The sequence below is a fragment of the Capra hircus genome, chromosome 20 (genome assembly GCF_001704415.2).
Source record: "Capra hircus breed San Clemente chromosome 20, ASM170441v1, whole genome shotgun sequence".
In the NCBI taxonomy this organism is placed as follows: domain Eukaryota; kingdom Metazoa; phylum Chordata; class Mammalia; order Artiodactyla; family Bovidae; genus Capra; species Capra hircus.
This window is the reverse complement of record NC_030827.1, coordinates 35,273,700-35,296,246: the sequence shown is the minus strand read 5'-3', so window position 1 is coordinate 35,296,246 and position 22,547 is coordinate 35,273,700. Positions and strand designations below refer to the sequence as shown.

General features: G+C 36.9%; 1 protein-coding gene across 2 annotated transcripts in view; it reads right to left on the bottom strand.

The window, feature by feature from the left end:
* FYB (FYN binding protein) overlaps positions 1–22,547 on the bottom strand; it is a 172,368-nt gene that overhangs the window by 23,774 nt on the left and 126,047 nt on the right. For both annotated transcript variants that reach the window (XM_005694771.3, XM_005694772.3), the window contains exons 4-9: positions 12,582–12,628; positions 10,206–10,225; positions 9,731–9,765; positions 8,642–8,762; positions 5,654–5,813; positions 5,011–5,155 (exon numbers count right to left, since the gene is read on the bottom strand). In XM_005694771.3, the coding sequence (XP_005694828.2) occupies positions 5,011–5,155; positions 5,654–5,813; positions 8,642–8,762; positions 9,731–9,765; positions 10,206–10,225; positions 12,582–12,628 (528 nt within the window). The remainder of the gene's footprint in view (positions 1–5,010; positions 5,156–5,653; positions 5,814–8,641; positions 8,763–9,730; positions 9,766–10,205; positions 10,226–12,581; positions 12,629–22,547) is intronic.

Below are 22,547 nucleotides of genomic sequence, written 5' to 3'. Positions count from 1 at the left end.
AAAACAACCTGAATGTCCACCAACAGATGAGTAGATAAAGAAGACGTAGTGTATATACACGATAGAATGTTATTAAGCCATAAAAGAAGAATGAGATTTTGCTATTTGCAACAATACCAGTGGACCTGCGGGGTATTATATTTAGTGTAATAAGTCAGAGAGACAAATACTGTATGTTGTCACTTATATGTGGAATCTAAAAAATAAAACAAATGAATAAATATGACAAAACAAAAAGAGACACAGATATGGAGAACAAACTACTGGTTATCAGTGTTGGGGTGGGGATGGGAGTTTAAGGAGTACAAACTACTATGTATAAAATAAATAGGCTATAAGGCTGGATGGAATCACTGACTCGATGGACGTGAGTCTGAGTGAACTCCGGGAGTTGGTGATGGACAGGGAGGCCTGGCGTGCTGCGATTCATGGGGTCGCAAACAGTCGGACACGACTGAGCGACTGAACTGAACTGAACTGAAGGATATATTGTACAGTATAGAGAATATAGTCAATATTTTATAATAACTTTAAATGGAGTATAACTTATAAAAACACTGAATCACTTCTATACCTAAAACTAATATAATATTGCAAATCAGCTACTTTTTAATTAGAAGAAAAGTTATTAGATGTTATATGTGAAAAAGAAGAAAAATTGTTCCTTATTGTAATAGATGAGTAGTAACAAAGCAAAAAACAAAACAAAACTAATAAGGATCAAGTGAGATTCAGTACTCCATAAAATTTTCTAAACAATGATATTGTTTGTTTCTAGCATTTTACCATAAGGCAATTTTCAGATTATATAGTATTACATCACTCCATAGATGGACTTATTAAAAAAGGAGAGTATTATTCTAGAACCGTTACTGCATTGAATTAATTTTCCTCTCAATATCATATAATGACAGCATTTAACTTCTAGTCCAATAGCATTACTTTTTTTTTTTTTTTGCAGTATAGGATTCTGCATTACATTTTTTACAAGGGAATACTTAAAAAAAATTTGAAATCCTATTCATGGGGCCTTTGTAGAGTGTAGCTCCTAATTCTCTAAATCTCTCTTTCTATAACATTCTATACCTCCCCTCTTTTAAAATTGTTTTCTTGCCCATTTCCCCACTAAATTGTGAATTATGTGAAAGCAAAGGAAGTCATCTAGTTCATTTTGCAGAAGAAAAATTGAGGCTCTGAGAAATGAAGTGATACGACCATGTCCACTTTGATTAACTGAAAAAATGAAATAATCTCAGTGTCCTGCTTTCCTGTATGGACGACATCATTTTTACTACACCTCGCTGTGCCCTCTGTGTCATCATTTTTGCTTTTTAGATAATCTTCCAAGAACAGATATCTGATATTACAATCGCATAGTATATTTATACAACATATGTGATCCTTAACCTTTAAGTCAGAATAAATTTAAAGTCTACCGCTAATCTAGAAATAAAAAGTATTTTCACTAATGGAACTTCGGAGAAAAACATGCTATAAATGTCTTAATATACAAATAGAAATGATTTTTGATGAAGCTTAAGTATATTTGCTACTTGCTTACAAACTATTTTCACACTCACTGTCTTCAACGCTTTCCTCTGAGCATGAAGTAAGCATTTAGAATTATGAGAAAAACTGCAAATTTGGGTTGGCTGCCACTTCTGGCAAATACAACATATTCCACCTTGGAGACTTCATACCCAATTTCCGAAGAATTGGGTGATCACAATCAGGAACAAAGGCCCTATATATTATTTGAATTCTAGAGCAGCTCTTCATTTTCTCTTTGGAATATAAACCATTGATCTGGTGAGCTAGAGGGAAGGAAAGGAGAGTGTGAGAAAAGACAAGGAAAGAGAAAGAGGAAAGGAGAAATGGCAGGAAAAAGGTCGGGAAACACACCTAGAAGAAAAGTTTTATATGGTGAAGGAGTGGTATTTGTACTTGTAATTTCCTTTTGTTCAACTTCTCACTTTTATTACAAAAAACTGCTTCACTGAGAAGAAAGGGAGAAGAACAGCTGCCAGGATCTGTGCTTTTTAAGCCTCCTGTCTGCTCTCAGAGTGTGAGGTATTCAGTTGGATCTCCTAACCCTGGAGAAATTGGGAATGAGTTAGTCAAGAACCTCCTGATAGGAGCCAGGAGGTATATGGGGGAGGGAGAGGAGAGGCTGGTGCTTTCTCTTATTCTTGCCAGAACAAGCTGCCAGCTATACTCAGCATCTCTCCTTGTTCTACTAAGGACAAAGCATGTTCTGTTATAAGATCTCTGCCAGCAGCAGCTGTAGTTTCAAAAAAAAAAAAAAACACAAAACAACTTGTGTAGAAGTGATGTCTCTTCTTCCATTTTCTTATTAAATATGCATAAAGAAGGAATCAGTTCAGTTCAGTTCAGTCGCTCAGTTGTGTCCGACTCTTTGCAACCCCATGAATCACAGCACACCAGGCCTCCCTGTCCATCACCATCTCCCAGAGTTCACTCAAACTCACGTCCATCGAGTCGGTGATACCATCCAGCCGTCTCATCCTCTGTCGTCCCCTTCTCCTCCTGCCCCCAGTCCCTCCCAGTGTCAGAGTCTTTTCCAATGAATCAACTCTTCGCATGAGTTGGCCAAAGTACTGGAGTTTCAGCTTTAGCATCAGTCCTTCCAATGTAATAGATGTTAGTAAATACTATGGTGCTGTACTTGTTTAAAATATTAATCAGTGAAGCTATACACTTCCTCTAACCCCATTTTATTAAACAGAAGATCCCTTTTCTGCTACATGTTTACTAACTGGAGATGTCTCGTAGAGTTGTGGAATGTATGATGGTGGTGGTTTAGTCACTAAGCTGTGTCCTACTCTTTGCAGCCCCTGGACTGAATGTAACATGCCAGGCTCTTCTGTCCATGGGACGCCCCAGGCAAGAATACTGGAGTGGATTGCCATTTCCTTCTCCAGGGGATTTTCCCGACCCAGCGATCAAACCTGGATCTCCTGCATTGGCAGGTGGATTCTTTACTGCTGAACCATCTGGGAAGCCCTGTGGTATGTACAGACTAGTTAAAATGAAAAAGGTAATGGCATTAATTTGGGAAAGTCACTTATTATGAAAATAATGCTTCATTTTAAGGATATCATCCCTTTTTTGTGGATTTATTTATTTTTTGAGTATTTTCATCAGTGTAAATATATATATATATATATATATATATATATATATATCTATCTATCTCACTGCTGCTGCTGCTGCTAAGTCGCTTCAGTCGTGTCTGACTCTGTGCGACCCCACAGACAGCAGCCCACCAGGCTCCCCCATCCCTTGGATTCTCCAGGCAAGAACACTGGAGTGGGTTGCCATTTCCTTCTCCAATGCATGTAAGTGAAAAGTGAAAGTGAAGTGGAGTTCTTTAATTCCAAAATAAGAGAAATTGTGTTTTTTTTTTTTTAAGATAAAAGACAAACATAAGGTATAGTGAAGTAGTTCAGTTGTGTCCAACTCTTTGCAACCCCATGGAATATAGCATGCTGGGCTCCTCCATCCATGGGATTTTCCAGGCAAGAATACTGGAGTGGGTTGCCGTTTCCTTCTCCAGGGGATCTCAGGCAGACTCTGCCATCTGAGCCACCACGGAAGCTCAACATAAGGTATATATACTGATAATATACATGGTAAGACACACTCATGTCCAGAAAATTCTGTAACTCTCAGAATATGGCCATTTGGAACTCTGATATCAAATTTGACATTTGCTAACTTCAAGGTAGGTCAAGGTGTTTCTTATTACTAAGGTCAATTTACAATCTGTAAACTCCAGTGCATACATGGGATGTTTTGATATGTATTGCATAATTTACGATCATAATATGTTAAGACAGCATTGCTATCAGTCATTTTAGAATGATGAACTGCCAGAAAGCAATATAAGTTTAACTGATGCCATAAGCTCAAAACCATAAAAGGGAAATTTGATTCTTTATATGTTTCATAACTATTAGTAATAATAAATATTAATATATTTCTATTTTGATCTTTTTAAATTTTTAGAATGCTTAATAATAAAAACATTTTTTACTTTGAAATTTGAGTTATAAAGAATGCAGACACATTTTTTTCTCAAATGAAGATTTTGCATAGATCATGTGGGGAGGTGGACATAGAAAAATGAGGATTCTTCACTGGGTTGGAGATTTTCCTTCTCCTTTTCCTTCAGTTTAAAGAGATTTTGGCTCTACCAGGAAAGGGAGATATTGGAGGAAAGAAGGAATGAAAGGAGAACAGAAAAGGAAGAAAAAGAAAGAACAAGGAAGATCAGAGCTAGGAGAAAGAGACAGAAGAGGAGGCACTATAAAGGGAGCTGGAGACGAGAAGGAAGAGAAAGAAAGTACGAGAGAGAAGTTTGCCCTCCCCTTTGATTCCTCTGGAAAAGATGTCTTGATCTGTCCCTCTGCCCCAGGAAGATGGTCCTGTAATTTTTCCAGGGAAGGTCACAAGGTCCAATGGAAAGTTGAACCCTTAGTTGATTGCTAGGGATCATAGCGGATTGAGCTTTTACATTTTTACTCTTAAAGAGTAAAGTTGTCATAAAAAAGCATTTCTATTTGTTATATTTTCAAATAACAATGACAAATATATTTAGACTCAGATTTCAGAGAAAAGTATTTTATATTTTTAGAGCTAACTTTTATATCTCATGCTTCATAATTTACAAAGTCATATGTATTCTAGGCATATCCTTAAAGTCAAATCAGAATGAATATTGCAAAACAGCATTCTGGATGGACACCATATCTGCCAATGGCCCATTACATTTCAAGCAGTATTTAACACAAATAGCCAAAGAGTAAACTGAAAGACTATAGAGTTTCAAAGGAGTTATCATCCATATTGAAGTGATTGTAAACGGTAATTTAATTTAGTGATAGAAAGTAGTAGAAAATTAGGAAAGTAAAATTCTAGCATCTTAAAACCCACAATCTCTGACAAAGAGATAGTTTGATTTGCTTCCCAATTTGTTTTTACGTATACCTGCTAACATTTTCCTGCTCTGCAACGTCATCATACACTTCCTGGTCATCTTCAAAAGGTCTTGATGGAAGAGTGCTGAGACAGCCTTTTTTCCGTTTCAAGGAGTCATAGTCAATCTCTACAGCTGTTGTTTTAATATAGCCATCTACCAAAAGGGGAACAATTTATGTTCAGATAACTGTAGTTTAAATATCATAGAGTTTTAAATAAAATATCAATGATACACCTTCTTTTTACATTTTCCCTTTATTTCTTTGCTTGCAATTCTGACTTAAAGACTTGTTGACACATGCTTCACTGTGCTTTGTCAAAGTCTCATGATATTGTGCTGTGGGGTAAGTCTGGAGTCTGTTTTCAAGGTTCTAAAGTGATTCAGAAGAAATATTTTTGCTTTTTAACATCAATGAAGAACCTAATACTCTTTACTCCTCCTTGGGATATTATATTTGCATTTTTTCCCAACTAAAAATATTACACAAATGAGGTGAAGATGGAGCTATGCTTGTCATTTAAAATCTTCCTAGTTTTGTCTACTCTGTAACATACTTCCAACTTAATGCTTATGACTAGCTTTGGAAGAATTTTCACATTAAGATTGGCTCAAAAGAAAACACTTTGAAGTCTTAGAAAAATATGCACTCACATGACCCCCTGGCTGTTCTGCCCAGCCATTTTCCTTCAGGGTTGTCTGTGATGCGAATTATTTCAATATTCTCTCCTTGCTTGAAGCTCAGTTCATTCTTTCCTCCTTTGACATCACAGCAAGCTTTTGCTTGATGGATGACTTGAATAGGGCCTGTTAGCTGCAAAGAGGGGAAAAAAAAATCACAACCAGCTTCTTACTATTCAGGAAATCCTTAAGGAATGCAGTTTTGAAAGACTAGGTCCACTACTTGCTAACCTGCTTATTACCAACATTTACAGGTTTGAACCAGAAGTTGAGGGTGAATGTTATTTCTGGTGAGGGTTCTTATAGGAGGGGCTAGGGGAAAATTTCAGAGGTCAGACAGAGCCAGCAAAAATAGGTAAGCACATGTTCAGGGGCCAGGAGAGAATGGCAGTGATCTGGTTAATCTTGGGAACTCTGTAGGAGATTTGAAGAGGAAGTGACTGAAAATCAAACACCACTTATATATGTGACATGCTGGGTACTATGTGTTTTTATGGGGTATGCTGGTGTTCTGCTTACTAGACAGAGGTTATTTCCCTCTCTGCTTTGTGCAATTATTCTGATGGTTCTCTGCAGGCTTAAAATAGCAAGAGAGAGAGGGTTAGTAGTGGTGGTAGGTTGTACTTGTGAGAAAAACATTTTCTTTCCTTTTTTTCGACTTCATGGTACTTGCTGTCTATAAACTTGGAGTAGACACTACCTGTTATAAACAAGATAACAGTTTAGAAATAGCTTTGTGAATAAAAATAAATAGCAAACCAATATTATGTGATGTTTTAATAATTAATATCCTGAAGAGTACAGTGGTTTCTTGACAGCAGAGGAGTAATCTAGTTTAGAGCCCATGAATCCTAAAGTCCTAATTTCCTAATCTTTTGTCTTTTCAACAGAATTTCTTGAGTCTTTTGATATGCAAATATGCATCATGATTTTTGAAGAAGCTCTACTTTATTTATTGAACTTGTGATATGATGAATTGTGAGATACCTTCATTAATTATATACTACCAAGAAAGTAAACTAGCTTGATTTAAACTTTGATGTGCCAACAATGTTACAATGCATCCTAATTTCAGAATTTTAAAATGTGAAATATTTTGTCATAGAATTAATGAAATGTGGAACTGTATAACAGTTCTCACATTTATTTATTTAATTTGAACATCTATTAACAATTTTGTGGAAGGAATATAGCGTGTGAAGTCCTAGTCTTGATAAATGTTTGAGTTCATGTTTGGTGGTGTGATTTCATATCTTATCTTTTTCTTACTAACAAATATTATTTGAATAAATGAGTGAAACCATCCAAAATTGGCTTCTCAAATAAAAAAAAAAACCCGCACCCAAAAAAGAAAAGCTTCACTAATTCCTTCAAAACTATAAACAACCTCTTCATCAAAAGTATGTTATAAAGATTTTCATTTAAGAAATTAATTTTCCATGTTTTCTATTTGAAAACTATGAACATTGGTAGCCATACATTCTGTATGAGTAAAATATTTTAATAGTCATATTGCAATCTTACTTTTGCTTATATACAGTAAGCAAAATTGAATGAGAGCCTATAATAGATACCACATATTATTTTATTTAATCCCATAACAAACTTTCAGGAGAAATATTGTCTACTCACTTTAAAAATAAGAATCTGAGGTTCAGAGAAGTTTAGCAATATGTCCACATTATATAACTCACAAATGCAGCTGGAATTTGAATCCACATCTGTCCAACTGACTCTAAGTTTTACATTTTCCCTGTGCCTGCTGTTGCTTCTTTGTTTTACTATAGTCAATATACTGGGAAATTATATATAAGCCAGACTTTTGTAACTCAAACCATATATTAATGCTCTGGAGGAACTAAATATTTAAAGGAAACTTGATATGAATCCTTTTCAAAGTGAAGAATAGTTTTGTGACTAGATAATCACTCTAAATATAGCTGACATACCAGACCCATACCAGATGGGCTGTGTCGTCAAAGCCTAGCCAAGAGAGTATAGCCTGCAAGTATAGTGGTGGTGGTGGTAGTAATGATAGGAGGTGATAACTGGTGATAGGAGTCATCCAGCTAGAATGAAAGATCAGAGAAGACAGAGGTCAATGAGGAAGAAGGAGAAACAGAAGGTATGAGAAGTCAGCATGTACATAGGCTTAAAGTAAATCACAGATGTGAGTCAGGTCTAGACAGCATCAGTCAGGGTGGCTCACGGAGTTTTATTGAGATAAGTCTGCTTAATCCAGATACTTCTGTCCCATGCACCATGATAATACATGCCACAGGGATATGTATGTGTATAGTCCTGAGCCCATATTCTTTAATCTCTTAGTTGCTCAGTCGTGTCTGACTTTTTGCGAGCCCATGGACTGTAGCCTATCAGGCTCCTCAGTTCATGGAATTTTCCAGGCAAGAGTCCTGGAGTGGCTCGCCATTTCCTTCTCCATGGGATCTTCCTGACCCAGGGATCGAACCCAGGTCTCCCGCATTGCAGGCAGACACTTTACCATCTGAGCCACCAGGGAAGTAGGTTAATATGAAATGCTCAGTTGTGTCCGACTCTTCGTGACCCCTCGGACTGTAGCCCACCAGGGTCCTCTGTCCATGAAATTTTCCAGGTACGATGAAACACATAACGAGGAGAGTCAGAATGGATTTGAGTAACTGAGTATTCATTCACCCAATTGACATAAAATTTCTTGAACTCCCACCATATTTTGTTTAGATTTTATCCAGATTATAAGCCACATATTTTATTTGGATTTTATTGTATTGCATTTTTAGTGCAGGGATAATGGAGTGTAGCAGACAAAAACATTACTGTTATGAAGGAAGTTACTCTTTAGAAAACAAAGATTAAGTAGTTGTCCAACCTTATAAGGTTTCAAAAAATGGTGCCCCTTTTATGTGAAAGTTATAAAAAGAGAGGTTACTGTTTTTCACCCATCAGCAAGCAAGCTCTTACTTTAAATTTCTTCTTTATTTCTTGTTCTTTCTTTTCTCTCTCTTTCTGTTCTTTTTTCTCCAGCTCTAATCTCTTCTTTTCCTCCTTTTCTCTTTTCTTCTCTTTTTCTTTGGATGTGTCTCTGTGGATAGAAATTTGGTTGTTTCAGCACCTGCAGGCATTTATGTGTTAGGGCTCACTATTTAGAGAGGTTCCTACCCCAAACAGAAGATAGTATGTGGAATAGAGGTGAAGGTACAAAGCTGAGTCTTGTCAAAATTCCTGGGTGTGTGAGACTGTTCTTAAAACCTGCAGGAGGCATTCAAAGGAGGATGCCTTCCAAAGGTCCTGCTACTTTTACAACCCCTGAGGGTAAGTGGAAGGCATTGTTTTAAAGGTTCCTGCAGCCTGTCAGCATGAATACAATTAAGCATCCCCCCATCCCACCCAATCTCTCTCACAAGAGTAGCTCACTGGTACAAGTTCACATACACATATTCACTTGTACTCATAGGTACAAATCTTCATTTAGAAACTACTCAGAATTAGCTGAATTCGGGTAGGGAAGATTAACATATTTGAATCAATAAAAGTTAAAATAAGAGAAAATGCTCATTTTTATTTTCACTCATTTGCTAAGAAATTTCTCAATCCTGGCCTACCCAGAAACCCATTTGGGAACTCTTTTTAACATTTTTCTTCTTAAGCAGGTTAAACCTTTGGCATCCAGTGCTGTGTTAAATTGTCTCTCAGAGTACTGCCTAGGTGAGGACATTGTAATATATACACAAATTCATTTGCCCAGACACACTGAGAGCAAGAAGTACAGATTCCTGGCCCTGTAATTCCTTGCCTGTGGGCTGTCTAGTGGGTTGCAGGACTCTGACCTCTCACACAATGGCATTTTAACAGAGTCCTCTGTAAAATCCTTAGACAAGAAAGGAATCTTTAGTCCTTTGTATTGAAATAAAGGTTATCATTATATGCCCGTCACTTGAACAGTTGAACTTTCCCCCTCCTAGTATTGAATATCCATTCATTCTCCCTCATACAAATTATTATATTCATCTAAGATGAAAAATATCATGGTAAAAGAAATGTTGCTCATACATGTCTTCATATGTTTCTCCTTCACTCTCTTGTTCCTGTCAAGAAAAACATTAATAGTGATTTACTGCAATTATTCAATAAGGGAACAAATATATACTACATTGCTCAAATACTCAGTCAAACAAGCATAAATTTGTGTGTACATTTTGCATATTTAATTTTTTTTTTCCTTTTTGGAGACAGACTGGGAAAGGAAGCACAGAAAGATTTCATTTTATATCTTGCTATGTAATTCAGATTTGTAGCCAGGCTTCAGTTTCTGTTTAGCATAACAAAATTACTGAGTCAGTGAAATGACTGGGGTTTAATGTCTCAAGCATTTTGGGTGAAATAAGATTGCAATGGAAAAATATTATCATTATTCTTAAGAGTTTTCATTTGTTGGTTTATGTCAGTAGAAAATAAATCACAGCAATTGTTACATATTCTAGTTATAGCAACATAATATTAGAAGAATAAAAAAAGAGAAACTAACCTCATCAAGATTTCCAGTACCTGAAGTGTTTAAAAAAAGGGATAATAATTAAGAAGTGCTTTAATAGAGGATTGTTAGATGTAACATAACATAATACTCAAAACAGTTCATAATGTTAACAGAATCTATACTTTACCAAAGGTTTAGAAGTAGAGAATAGAATATGTGATTTAGATCCTTACTATGGTTTTTCCAAAACTTGTAACTTGTTATAAAATCATTTCATTAGCTTTCATAAAATAATGCAAAAGTGAAAAAAACTGAAGACACTCTTTAGTCTCTTTACGAATGGACGCTGAAAGCATCCACATTTGTTTTTTTTGGGCTTGTGTGGAACACAGGCTTTACCAGAAAATCACAGGTTCACACTTTTTGACTCATTTGTTCCCAAGGATTTGCTTTCATGTATCAAAAAAATCAAGTTAATTAGGTTTTTTAAAAGATATTTTACTGCTCAAGTGTTTAATAATATCAACAAATTTTAAGGTATTAAGACATTATCTAAAACAATAACAATAAAAACCATGTGGAACTGATATGTGAATGAATAGACCAGTAGAATAGAACAGAGAGCTCAGAGACAGATAAAATTTACATACACACAAATAGGAACACACATTTGTTGTTGTTTAGTTCCTAAGTCTTGTCTGGCTCTTTTGCAACCCCAGGGACTGTAGCCTGTCAGTCTCCTCTGTCTGTGAGATTTCCCAGGCAAAGAATACTGGAGTGGGTTGCCATTTCCTTCTCCAGGGAATCTTCCTGACCCAGAGGTCAAACCCAGGAACATCATGTACACACAAACACACCTATGTATGAAAACACACAAACACACCAATAGTTAATATAGTAAATGTGGTATTATAAATTAATGAGAAAAGGGTGAATTTCATAGTATCATAATGGGAAAACTGACTTTGTCCATGAGAAAAAACATCGAGGTTTCTACTAATTCCTCAAAAGTGGACTGCAAACAATCAAAGACCTAACTATAAAGGATAAAGTTCATAGAAGAAAATAGAAGATAATATTTTTATTTCCTAGGGATAGGAATTCTTACATAAAACTTTAAAAGTACAAATTACAAAGTAAGTATTAATAAATTTGATTATATCAAAACATATTTATGTTCAATGAAGGACAGTATGGCCTAAGTTAATAGACAAAGGACAGAATGAGAGAAGATATTTGCAATTCCTAAAAGCTGCTGCTGCTAAGTTGCTTCAGTCATGTCCGAGTCTCTACAACCCCATAGATGGCAACCCACCAGGCTCCCCCATCTCTGGGATTCTCCAGGCAAGAACACTGGAGTGGGTTGCCATTTCTTTCTCCAATGCATGAAAGTGAAAAGTGAAAGTGAAGTCGCTCAGTCGTGTCCGACTCTTCGCGACCCCATGGACTGTAGCCTACCAGGCTCCTCCGTCCATGGGATTTTTCAGGCAAGAGTACTGGAGTGGGTTGCCATTGCCTTCTCCACCCTACAACTGACATGGTATTAATATCTGGAATACAAAGGAACTTCTGTAAGTCATCCAGAAAGGGATACCAACCCCAAGAAAAAATGGTCAAGGAATTGGAAGTAGCAACTTACAGAAGAGAAAACCACAAAGGCTAATAAACAAATCAAGGTTTTGAACTCAGTAGTAAGCTGAAATATGAAATTGAAACAAGACATTTTATACGCAGAAGATTGGAAACAACTGGAAAGCTGCCTCTGCACTGGTGAAAGGCGAGCATGTTGGAATCTTCATGCCCTGGGATGGGACCACACACAGATGCAGCTCTTCTGGAAAGTACTCCAGTACTGCTCAGTCAGAATGACTATGCCATAGCTCACAAGCAGTCACTCTACTCCTTGATACACATCTTAAAGGAAGGCTCTCAGAGGTTCACATGGGGATATGGACAAGAAGGTGCATTGAACCATTAATATCATTTTCGGTAATAGTAAGTTGGAGGTGACATATGCATAGGATGCATACCATGGAGAGCTGCGCAGTAGTTAACAGAAATAAATTAAATATACATATATTCACAGATGAGCCTCACAAAGCACATTAGTCTGAGTGTAAAAAAAAGACCAGAATGAGCCATAATATAATGTTTATGCAGACTGAAATATATACATATACACATACAACAATATACAAAGAATGTGTACAAAATACATATACACACTAAGTGCATTAAAATATTTTACGCCGATGAGATAAGCAAGGAAAGAGAGTGGGTCGTGAAGAAAAAAGGGAATAAATAAGTAAAACAAGAGGACTTGCATGGACTAATGATGATACTGACTCATTAATGACCCTATGACAATAATTAACTCGAACTTTCATATCTGAGGGAACAAAAAATAAAACATCATTTGTCTCTTACCATCAGAGTACATGACACTATCTTGATTTTCTTCATTTACAGGGCCTCTGAAAACAAGAGAGAGGAAAAAGTGAAAATGGGATAAGTAGATGCTCCTCTTACAATGAAAAAGAAAAAAAAAAAAAAAAAAGGATTCTTTAAAAATAACTCTTGGGCTTCCCTGGTGGTCCAGTGGTTGGGAATCTGGCAGGGGACACACGTTTGGTCTGGGAAGATCCCACATGTTGCGGGCCCCTAAGCCTGTGTGCCACAGCTGCTGAAGCCATGCTCCACAGCAAGAGAAACCACCAGCACGAGAACCCCATGCCCTGCACTAGAGAGCGGCCTCCACTTGCCACAGCCAGAGAAAGGCAGCGAGCAGCAACAGAGACCCAGTGCAGCCAATAATAGTAATAAAAATAACAAAATTTTAAAAATGAGATAAAATAACTCTTTTCTCTTTCTCATCTACTCTGATTTAAAACTTCAAAGTCAGTAGAACAGGTTTTAGCTTTGTACTGACGCTGCTACTGCTGCAAAACAGTGGAGAATTGGGGAACTTGTGTCCAGCACTGTCCATTCAAAGTGAGCACCTACAATTAATCCATAGTTTCAGGGCAGTAATATGTTTTTCTGTTAAAGTGAAAGTGAAATCGCTCAGTCGTGTCCGACTGTTTGCGACCCCATGGACTGTTGCCCGCCAGGTTCCTCCGTCCATGGGATTCTCCAGGCAAGAAAACTGGAGTGGGTTGCCATTTCCTTCTCCAGCGGATCTTCCTGACCCAGGGATCAAACCCACGTCTCCCGCATCGCAGGCAGACGCTTTAACCTCTAAGGACAGTATATCAATAAGTCCATTCTGAGTTCTGAAGGCAGATAATTGGCTGTACGGTATAGATTTCAAAGGCCATTAGTTTCAATCCTGGCTCCTCCCCCCTTTCTAGGTATTCTCCACCTGGCTTTGCTTCTATCAGCTGTGGCTTGGACTCCAAGGTGCTTCATTTCAAACCACTTCACTCCAACTACTCATAACAGTCATCAATACCTGGGCCCCATGAATCCCTAATGATTTATGGAACCATCTGTATTTTCTATTTCTATTCTTGGGTTGATCAGCACAGCTGGGGAAAATTGCCATCTTACTGATTTGGGAGATTATAAATAATTGACATTCAGTCTCAGCTGCACTTCCAACACTATCCTATAACCTCGTTACACCTTTTTCCTAGTCAATCTTCTCTTACATCATTCTTGATAACTATTCAAGACCTTCACTTCTTCCCTTAAATCTCCTATTTCTCTCCTTTCCTTTGTCATTAGATGATTCTGTTTCTTATTTCACTATTTAGCTGTTATTGGGAGTGAACTTTCTTAAGAAAATACGTTTCTTTAACTTCCAAGCTTATCTACAATTACACCCATCCTTACATCTCCAAAGTTCTTCTTTCCATCTGTGTTCTGAATGCTATCTGAATGATCAGTTATTTCATACCTTTTATTCCTTTTGTGTGTCATCATATCATTTATTTATTATTATTATTGTTCTTCTTCTTTCACTCCCCATCCCTAAATATCTCACTATAGTAAGTCCTCTACAAACAAATCTTCAAGTTGCAAGCTTTCAAAGATGTAGATGTGTGTCTGTGTTTGCATATCCAGCTATGTCAGGAGTAAGTGAAATTGCAGCTTGCTCTCCGTCTCCTATTGCTGATGATCCTTCAGCTCTGCTATCTCCCACCTTTTCTCCCTCCTCCAATTAGTATCTCTTCTTGCCTGTTCATTCAATACCAGCCTCTGTATGTCAGCTATTGTAATGTTCTAGTGTATTTTGAAGACACTGTACCATAAGTGCAAAAATATTTGTTTTTACTTTTTGTGTTTGTTTTTTATGTATTATTTATGTGAAAAGTATTATAAACCTATTACAGTACAGTACTATATAGCCCATTGTGTTAGCTGGATACCGAGGCTTGCAGTTACAGCCTAAACAATACTTACAACCTAGGTTAGAACAAATGAACTTATGGGCTTTCTCTCGGAATGGACCTTGTTCATACTGTAAGGGACTTATTATACTGTTTCCTCCCTCAGCTCAAGTTACTCTCATTCATAAAGAACACACATTTCTCTTCACCTTTCTAAATTCCACACGTCACCACAAGGAGATCTTCCTCTTCCTAGTCCAGGTAGGGAAAACTGTCCGTGCTCACTTTACTGGCTCTCCTACTCTTTGTCTCTTCATTGACTGCAGTCTAACTTCCTTCTCTAATCCTTCACTGAAACTACCCTTATGGCTATTTTGCCTTCCTGGAGCTTCTTTTGGTTCCATGAGAAATCTCGCCTAGCTCATGTCTTGTCTCTCTGGTCTCAATCCCACAGTTTTTTTGTGGGTTAGTCTCCTCTGACTTCTCTTTTAATGATGGTGTTCTTTGTGTTCTTGTCTTGGCTTCTGCATTTTTTTCCTTCTACCTTTGCCCCCAGATGGTCTTACATTCTCACATGCTTCCTCACCTTCACAAAGTATCTTAACGTCGGTGACTTCACACTGAAATCTCTAGCGCATAGAGAATCTCGTATTCTTTGTTTCAGACACATCTATCTATCTGTCATCTGCCTATCTATATATTCATCTTTCTATCTGTGTTTGCATGTCCCACAGATGGCTCTATATTAACATCCCTGAAGTTGAGGTTTTCCTTTCTCATTTCAGCCTAAATCTATGTTTCCTACTCAGTTTCCTACCTTGGTGAATTGCACCACAAATTCACTTCACCACCCAAGTCTCACTCAAAAAGTGAGAGCCTTTATTTCTCACTCTTTTACATTGCTATGTCAAATTAATCAAGTTCCGTCAGTTCTATATATTTAATGTCTCCTATAATATGCTTCCCCTTCCATCTCCCTCCCCTGTCCTGCTAGACACAAGAGCAGGATTCTACCATCACTAGTGTGGAGCCCTGCAGTGGCCTTCGGGATAGTCTTTTAGTAATGAGAATTGTGCTTCATGTTTTTCTACCCTTAAAGTCCTTTCTTTATTCAGCTGCCAAAGTGATCTTTCTAAAGTGAAATTAATACCATTTGAAGAATGTGAACAGGAAGAGCCTTGCTATCACTAAGGCCATAAAAAAGGCTTAGTGGATGTCCTTGTGACTCTGGAAGAAATACCTTAGATACATATATGTAGTCATAAACTTTTATCTAATAAATTCACTTAAAAAATTGAACATTTAAAAATTAACATATATGCATAGCTTACTATCTAGGTAAGTGTGAACGCCCAGTGAGATTGATCATGGCATGACACTTGTTTTTCTTCTGAATCTTAGAAGATTCAGAATTAAATACAGAAAGGATGAAGTAATTCAAACCCGTGATACAAAAATCTGTGAAATAAATTTTCTAATCATTGGGACAATAATGTATGGGGTTCAATATTTTAAGTGTTTGTTATGTTTAAGAAATTTGTCACATTAGATATTTGTGAGTTAGGCTTATTATTTTAGTTCAAAACTAGGGACTCTTAAGTGTTGAATGTCTATGATTGCTGGCCTCACAAAACAGAGTCAGCTAAAACTATGAGCTCCTGATTAAAAAAATCCACCATCACTTAGGAAGGAGTCTTATGTCTTACCTAAACAAAGAAAGAAGCACATTTAGAAAATGGAACAAAATTTGATCAAGCACTTGTCTATATCCAACAGCCAGTTTACAGAGGAATGGGGAACATATACGCTTACTATAAGGGAGCAATCAGCACAGTGTAGACTGTGGGCAACTATAATGCCCACCAACAACTTGATGTATTCAACAAAAAAGCTGCAATAAGTGAAACGAAAGTAATGCAAGAGGAACCTATAGCTTGAAAGAGAACTGCAAAACATATAAATCACAGACTTTGCTTGGATTCTTACTCAAACAAACAAAAAGACCCACACAGGATTTAAGAGACAACTGAATAGTGGCTTGAAGTTTTATATTAAAACAAAGGGTCTATTTTTAGGAATACCTACTGAAATATTTATGAATGTAATTATATGATGTTTGATATTAGTTTCAAAATAATACGAGATGAAGGAAGTGGGTAGTGTATAGATAAAACAAGATTGGTAGTGAGCTTATAATTGTTGAAGTTGGGGAGGGGTATATGGGTACTCATTATATTATTCTCCTTGCCTTTTATATGCTTAACATTTTAAAAAATAAATATGTTTCTTTAAAAGCATCTGAAAAATCCAATTGTAAATGCAACTGGACTATTTAAAGGAACTGGATATGATTTAATAGATTTATGAGTTGTTTACAAGTTCTTGGGAGGGTTTTGCTGAGTAAAGTTATGAAATTTGTTCAGTCAGGCATCAGAAATGCTTAAAAATAAAATTCAGTATGTAAATTCATACATGCAATGTCAAACATGTAAACGAAGTTTATTATGAGCATAAGTATTGATATGAAAGAATTTAGTCTGAGTTGTCCAATCATTGATCAAAGATCCCCCTGAAAATAATAATTTTTATTGAAATAAAAATTACTGGGTGTATAAATAGCATAGCAAATTATGTGAATTTAAGCACTTAAAATAAATTAGGCCCTTACACTATCAACTTTAGTAAATTGAGTATTAATTAAAAGCATAAGACGTAAAACACCTCAGACATCAAAATACATTGACATCCTATAGAATAAAGCCTATTGTCCTTTTCATAGTGTACAGGTCCTGAAGATCAGTCCTGCTCTTTTACAGTTTTATTTTTCATATTTCCTCTTCTTATATTTTCTTTTCAGATAGTAACACTGAATTCACTTATTCTCTGAAGACTGGTTTCTTGTTTCCTCCATGCTTAGCCCATGCTATTGGCCTTCTCTGGAGTAATCCTCCCTTCTCATCATCCCCTGTGGAGGCCCTCCTTAATCTTTAAGATTCTCCTTAAACACTCCCTCCTCTGTGAAGTTATCTCAACTCTCCCAAGCTCATGCAGTTGCTACCTCCATATGTCATACATTGCTCACTACAGAGACTATTCTGGATTACTGTAATTATACAGCAGTTACTTGCAGGTCTCTATTCCTTCACTTCATTTCACTTCATTCCTACTACGAGACTGTAAACCCTTGGTATGATGAGATTATGTCTTTGTTAGTTAATTTATTATTATGACTGTCATTTTTAGGAAGCTGTTAGAATAATTCTTGTCAGGTATAGGACTTTTGACTAAGTTAATGCTGTCTAAGTAACACTAAGAAACTAGCATTTATTACTAAAGCAAACTGTTTATTATTTTTGAAAATAATATTAAGTTAAAAAGACTACTGGACTTGCAGTTAACTTCCTGAAACACACCGAAGAGTAACAGGTATTTGCAAAATGAAGATCTGGGTAGCATGCTCATTCATATCTACTTACACTTAATTCAAACCATTTATTACTTATAGATAATGTTTACATGCATGCATATATTCATGGACCCAACATTATAGCATTTAAATTTTAGTTTTATATAGGTCTGAATTCAACACATATAGAACAGCAAAATATTCACTAAGTATGAAATAATATTAAGAATAGGAATAACAGTGAAGAATAAAAGGAAGAAAGATGAGGGGGAGAAGGAGGTGAGCGTCATGGATAGACCCAGATCAAACTGTAAAAAAAGAAAAAAAGTGTTACAGGCATTGAGAAAAGCCAAACAGAGAGAAACAGACAATCAATGAAACTAGTCACAACCCAAGTCCTAGAAAATGAAGCAGAGGGAGCGGGTGAAAAAGAAAAGGAGGCTTATCAGTTGCTACAGTAAGGACGTTTATTCAAGAGGTCTTTCACTATAGTTCTTTGTTTTTCTACTTTAGCATACAGAATTAAAAAAGAAAAGCAAAATTAATTGAATGTTATGACTGTCATGCTCAGAAAGCTATTAGAACTCTATTTCCTGGCTTTTAAAGATGGGACGCTATTGACCTTTATACCTTATTTGCCATTCATGACCTTTATTCTGTGACTTTAGTATTTGTCAGTTTGATTTTTAAAGACAGAGGAAATCTAAGTGACACTTTGTTCCATGCCTGCCCTCACTGAAAATGAAATCCAGTGAATTTTTCTCTGGAACACGTCTTCCTGTATTTAACGCATGAGAAATTATACAATTATGATGACTTGTTTAAGCCAATGGACTTAGGTAAGTCTGTCTGGGAGTGTATGACTGATACGGCAAGTCTCAAACTCCAGAAAATGTTAAATATTTCTAACTAATAAAAAAGGTTACAATGGTGAATTCTTACATTTCCTCTAATTTTAGAGCCAGAAAAATCTTACACTAAGAATGACCTAAAAATAAGATCTGGTTAAACTTCCCTTTTTCAACTTTAGTCATTTACATTAGTTATTATTTTTTATTATTTCGCTTTTCCTGTCTCATTACTATTAATAACCATGTAATTTGCCTTGTATACTAAAATATTCAACTATTGGTTCTATATTCATATGAATAATCAGTTACATTGTTAAAATTATAATTACTTTTTTAAAGTGGCACCAAGAAATATGTTACCCTAAAGAAGTTGATTTGAACACTGAAAATGATAAATGAGCTCTTCTGACCCATTTCATTTCCTCTTCAGACATCTGAATAAAATAGAACATGGAGCTAGCTGCTTTCTGACCACTAGGTGGGGAAACAATACAACTTAAAATGCACTATAACTTTGGCTTCAACTGCTTTCTTTTAAAATATGTTTATTATTTTAAATTCTCACTTGCCTCCAATTCTTTACATTCTTAAGGAAAATTCTGACCTGAACAATATAATTACAAGTGACTTCTAGGAAGTAGGCAGGTAATAATGGCCATGTGATCTTCTGAAATTCTTTCTTTGATCCACATTAGAAGTTCTTTTCCTTGCCTTAAGCAACACAGACTCAACACCCTGGGGGATATGTGAACCTTATCAGTCATTTATGCCTCTTGAGAGCCAGTCCCTCATTTGAGCACTGGTTCTTTTTCTAATCCTTGGTTCTAGGAATGCACTTCCTCTGTGATCCTAACAGTGTCTGACTTGAAGCATGGAGTATACACCCATGACAAACACATATTTATAACTCAGAACTCCCTTCCAGCTCTTCACTTACACCTAATTGTCTCCTCAACATCTCTGCCTGCATGCACACCACAAGTTTGCACAGCTGGGCTGTCCTGATTTTCCCCACTCCCAAACTTGCTCACATTCAGCCAGTCTCATTCAGTTATGGACACATCATCCTTAGAGTTACTCAGGCTCAGAACCTTGGAGTCGCCCTGGATCCTCTTTTCCTTTCATACCCCAAGTCCAAATTCTGTGGTCTCTACCTTCAAAGTACATCCGGAATCTGGACCCCTGTCATCATCTCCACTGCACCATCCTGGTTAGAATATCTTGCCTGCATTTCTGTAGGATCTGCCTAACTGGTTTTCCTTCTTCAACATTTGCCTATTACCTCTTTTCAGGCAACAATTAAGGCAATACTCACAAAACGTGAGCCTGAAAACATCACTGACTGAGCAACTTCACTTTCACTTTTCACTTTCATGCACTGGAGAAGGAAATGGCAACCCACTCCAGTGTGCTTGCCTGGAGAATCCCAGGGATGGGAGCAGTGGGCTGCCGTCTCTAGGGTCGCACAGAGTTGGACACGACTGAAGCGACTTAGCAGCAGCAGCAGCAGCCACTCAAGCTCTTCAGCGTTTCCCATGTCACTTAGGATAAGAGCCATCATCACTATCACGACTTGCAGGGTCTGCATGAGTCTGTCTCTACTATACTTTCCATCTACTTCAGCCTCAGTTACCGCTTTCCAAGTCCCTAGACATTCGAGGACTTTGTCCCGTCTGTCCTCTTTGATTAGAATGGTCTTCCTCCAGATACGTGCATGCTTTAAACGCCTTTACTGCCTTGAGTCTTTTCTCAAGTATAACTTCCTATAAGGAGAGCGACCCTCATCTCTCCTTTTAAAGTTGCAACACACTGTCCCCAGCCCTCACACCACCTAACCTGCTCTACTTTATCCCATATCACTCGATATTTCCTAAAATTCTATATCCTTTACTAGTTTCTTATTTTTTCCCTTATGTCTCTTGCCACCTGCTTTATGTGAGTAGGGATCTTTATTTTGTTCACTGATAATTCCTGAACTTCTATTACAAAGGCACGAACTGGTGCCTCACAAAATCATTACTAGAAGGGTGGTGGTGCAAAGTAAAAGCACAGAGACACCCATCTTTCACAATTTTACTTAAAGATCATTCTATAAATTTCCCTCTCGCATGAAATATAAATTTGTGAGTCTGACTATCAAGACCTACTTTACTTTCATTTCCTCTTTGTGTCTTTTCTAGCTTCCCCTGCTTGGGGGAAAGTTTCCAACCTAGATATTTCTTCATTTTGGATTTTACTTGGGCTCTCTGATGGAAGCCTGAAAGTCTTACACCATATACCACATTTTTACTTTTGAAAAAATAATCTTCTGAAAGATATTCCTTAGCTTTCATCTTCATCTGATATTTAACTTTTAGATCTGACAGTTCCAGCATATCTAGGCAATGTAACATCTAAATTCTTGTGTCTCAGCATCTTTTTTTTGTCTGAGAATATACATTTTGAGGAGTTGGTAACTCTTAAATGAATCAGACTTTTGAATTAGGAGTCCTTAATAAAATGGAAATAAGGATGAAGTTAAGTTTATTACAACTGTTGGATTTTGCTAATTTCTAATGTTACAGGCAAAAATTTGAACCTGGTTGGTTGGTGGACTCTTTTTGACTTTGTAAGAATTTCCTACAAATGTGGGAAATTGACCAACATCGGTAGGCTGCAGTGCTCCAGGCTTCCGGTCTCTTTGAAATTTGTTCTTCCTTCCACACCTGTGTATTCCTCACCTTATCACAGTGGATTCTAGGGGCAGGTTTACAGAAAAGAGTTAACGCAGCAGGCCTGAAGCTGCTATTTTAAAAAGAATCTTCTACCAAGATAGTCTGTTGGCTTATATCTGGAAACTCAACTTCTAAAGCATTCCTTGCACTGATAGGAAAAGTTGCCTAATGCTAAGAGTGCTTTGCTGTGCCTAGACTGTATAAACAACACGACTTATGGTGAACACCTGCTTTACTTCTAGAAGTCTGGTATTTTGGATGTTGCTAGGCAGAAGGTGCCTAGGTGGCAGCTTTCAATAGAAAGACGACTTTAATCGGCTTCCCTGGAAAGCAATACCACACATGTATTGCATTTTTGTAGCTAGAGAAAGGAGCAGTTTTACTCTGTCCACTGCCAAGTTTAGAAGAGTATGACTAGGATAAATCTTAGCCACAAGTACTCCTGTATGCTAGGTCCTGTGTGTCCTTGCGGTTGAGCACCAAACTTAGGACTAGTCCTGGGGACCCTCAAACAACAGGAATAGTGATAAACCCACCTCAATGATTTCTTCAGTCAAAGAATTACCAGTCTTTTTGCCTTATCAATTATCAAGAATTCATACTCAAGGTATTTACTGAAATTTCTCACTAGAATTACACAGGATCCAGAAGCCTAATTAAAGCCATCTGTTGGGATAGAGTCATTTTAATAAGCCTCAAAAGTACTGAGATCAAAATGTAATGGGTTAAATTCTTCAGAGTAGGATAAAGACATAGGATTTAATACATGTGAAAAGAAAGCAATTTATACAGAAATCAAGTTTATATAAGAGCACATATTAGTTATTTTAATTAAGTTAATATTTATTTGACACTCATATGTTAGGCAAATGGCTCATATTCTGCTTTGGTAGCTGGTTGTCATATAAACTAGGATTCATAAACGCGAATGCCTGGAAGGGCATGTGGTTAACATAAATGTAAAATGCAGGTTGTAAGATAGTAAACTGCTCTAACATCTTCTAGTCAGCTGGAGTTTTGCTTTTAACCAACAGTACCCCCTCACTCCCCATCAAAGCCTAATAAAGTGAAACGTAGCACTAGCCACCCAT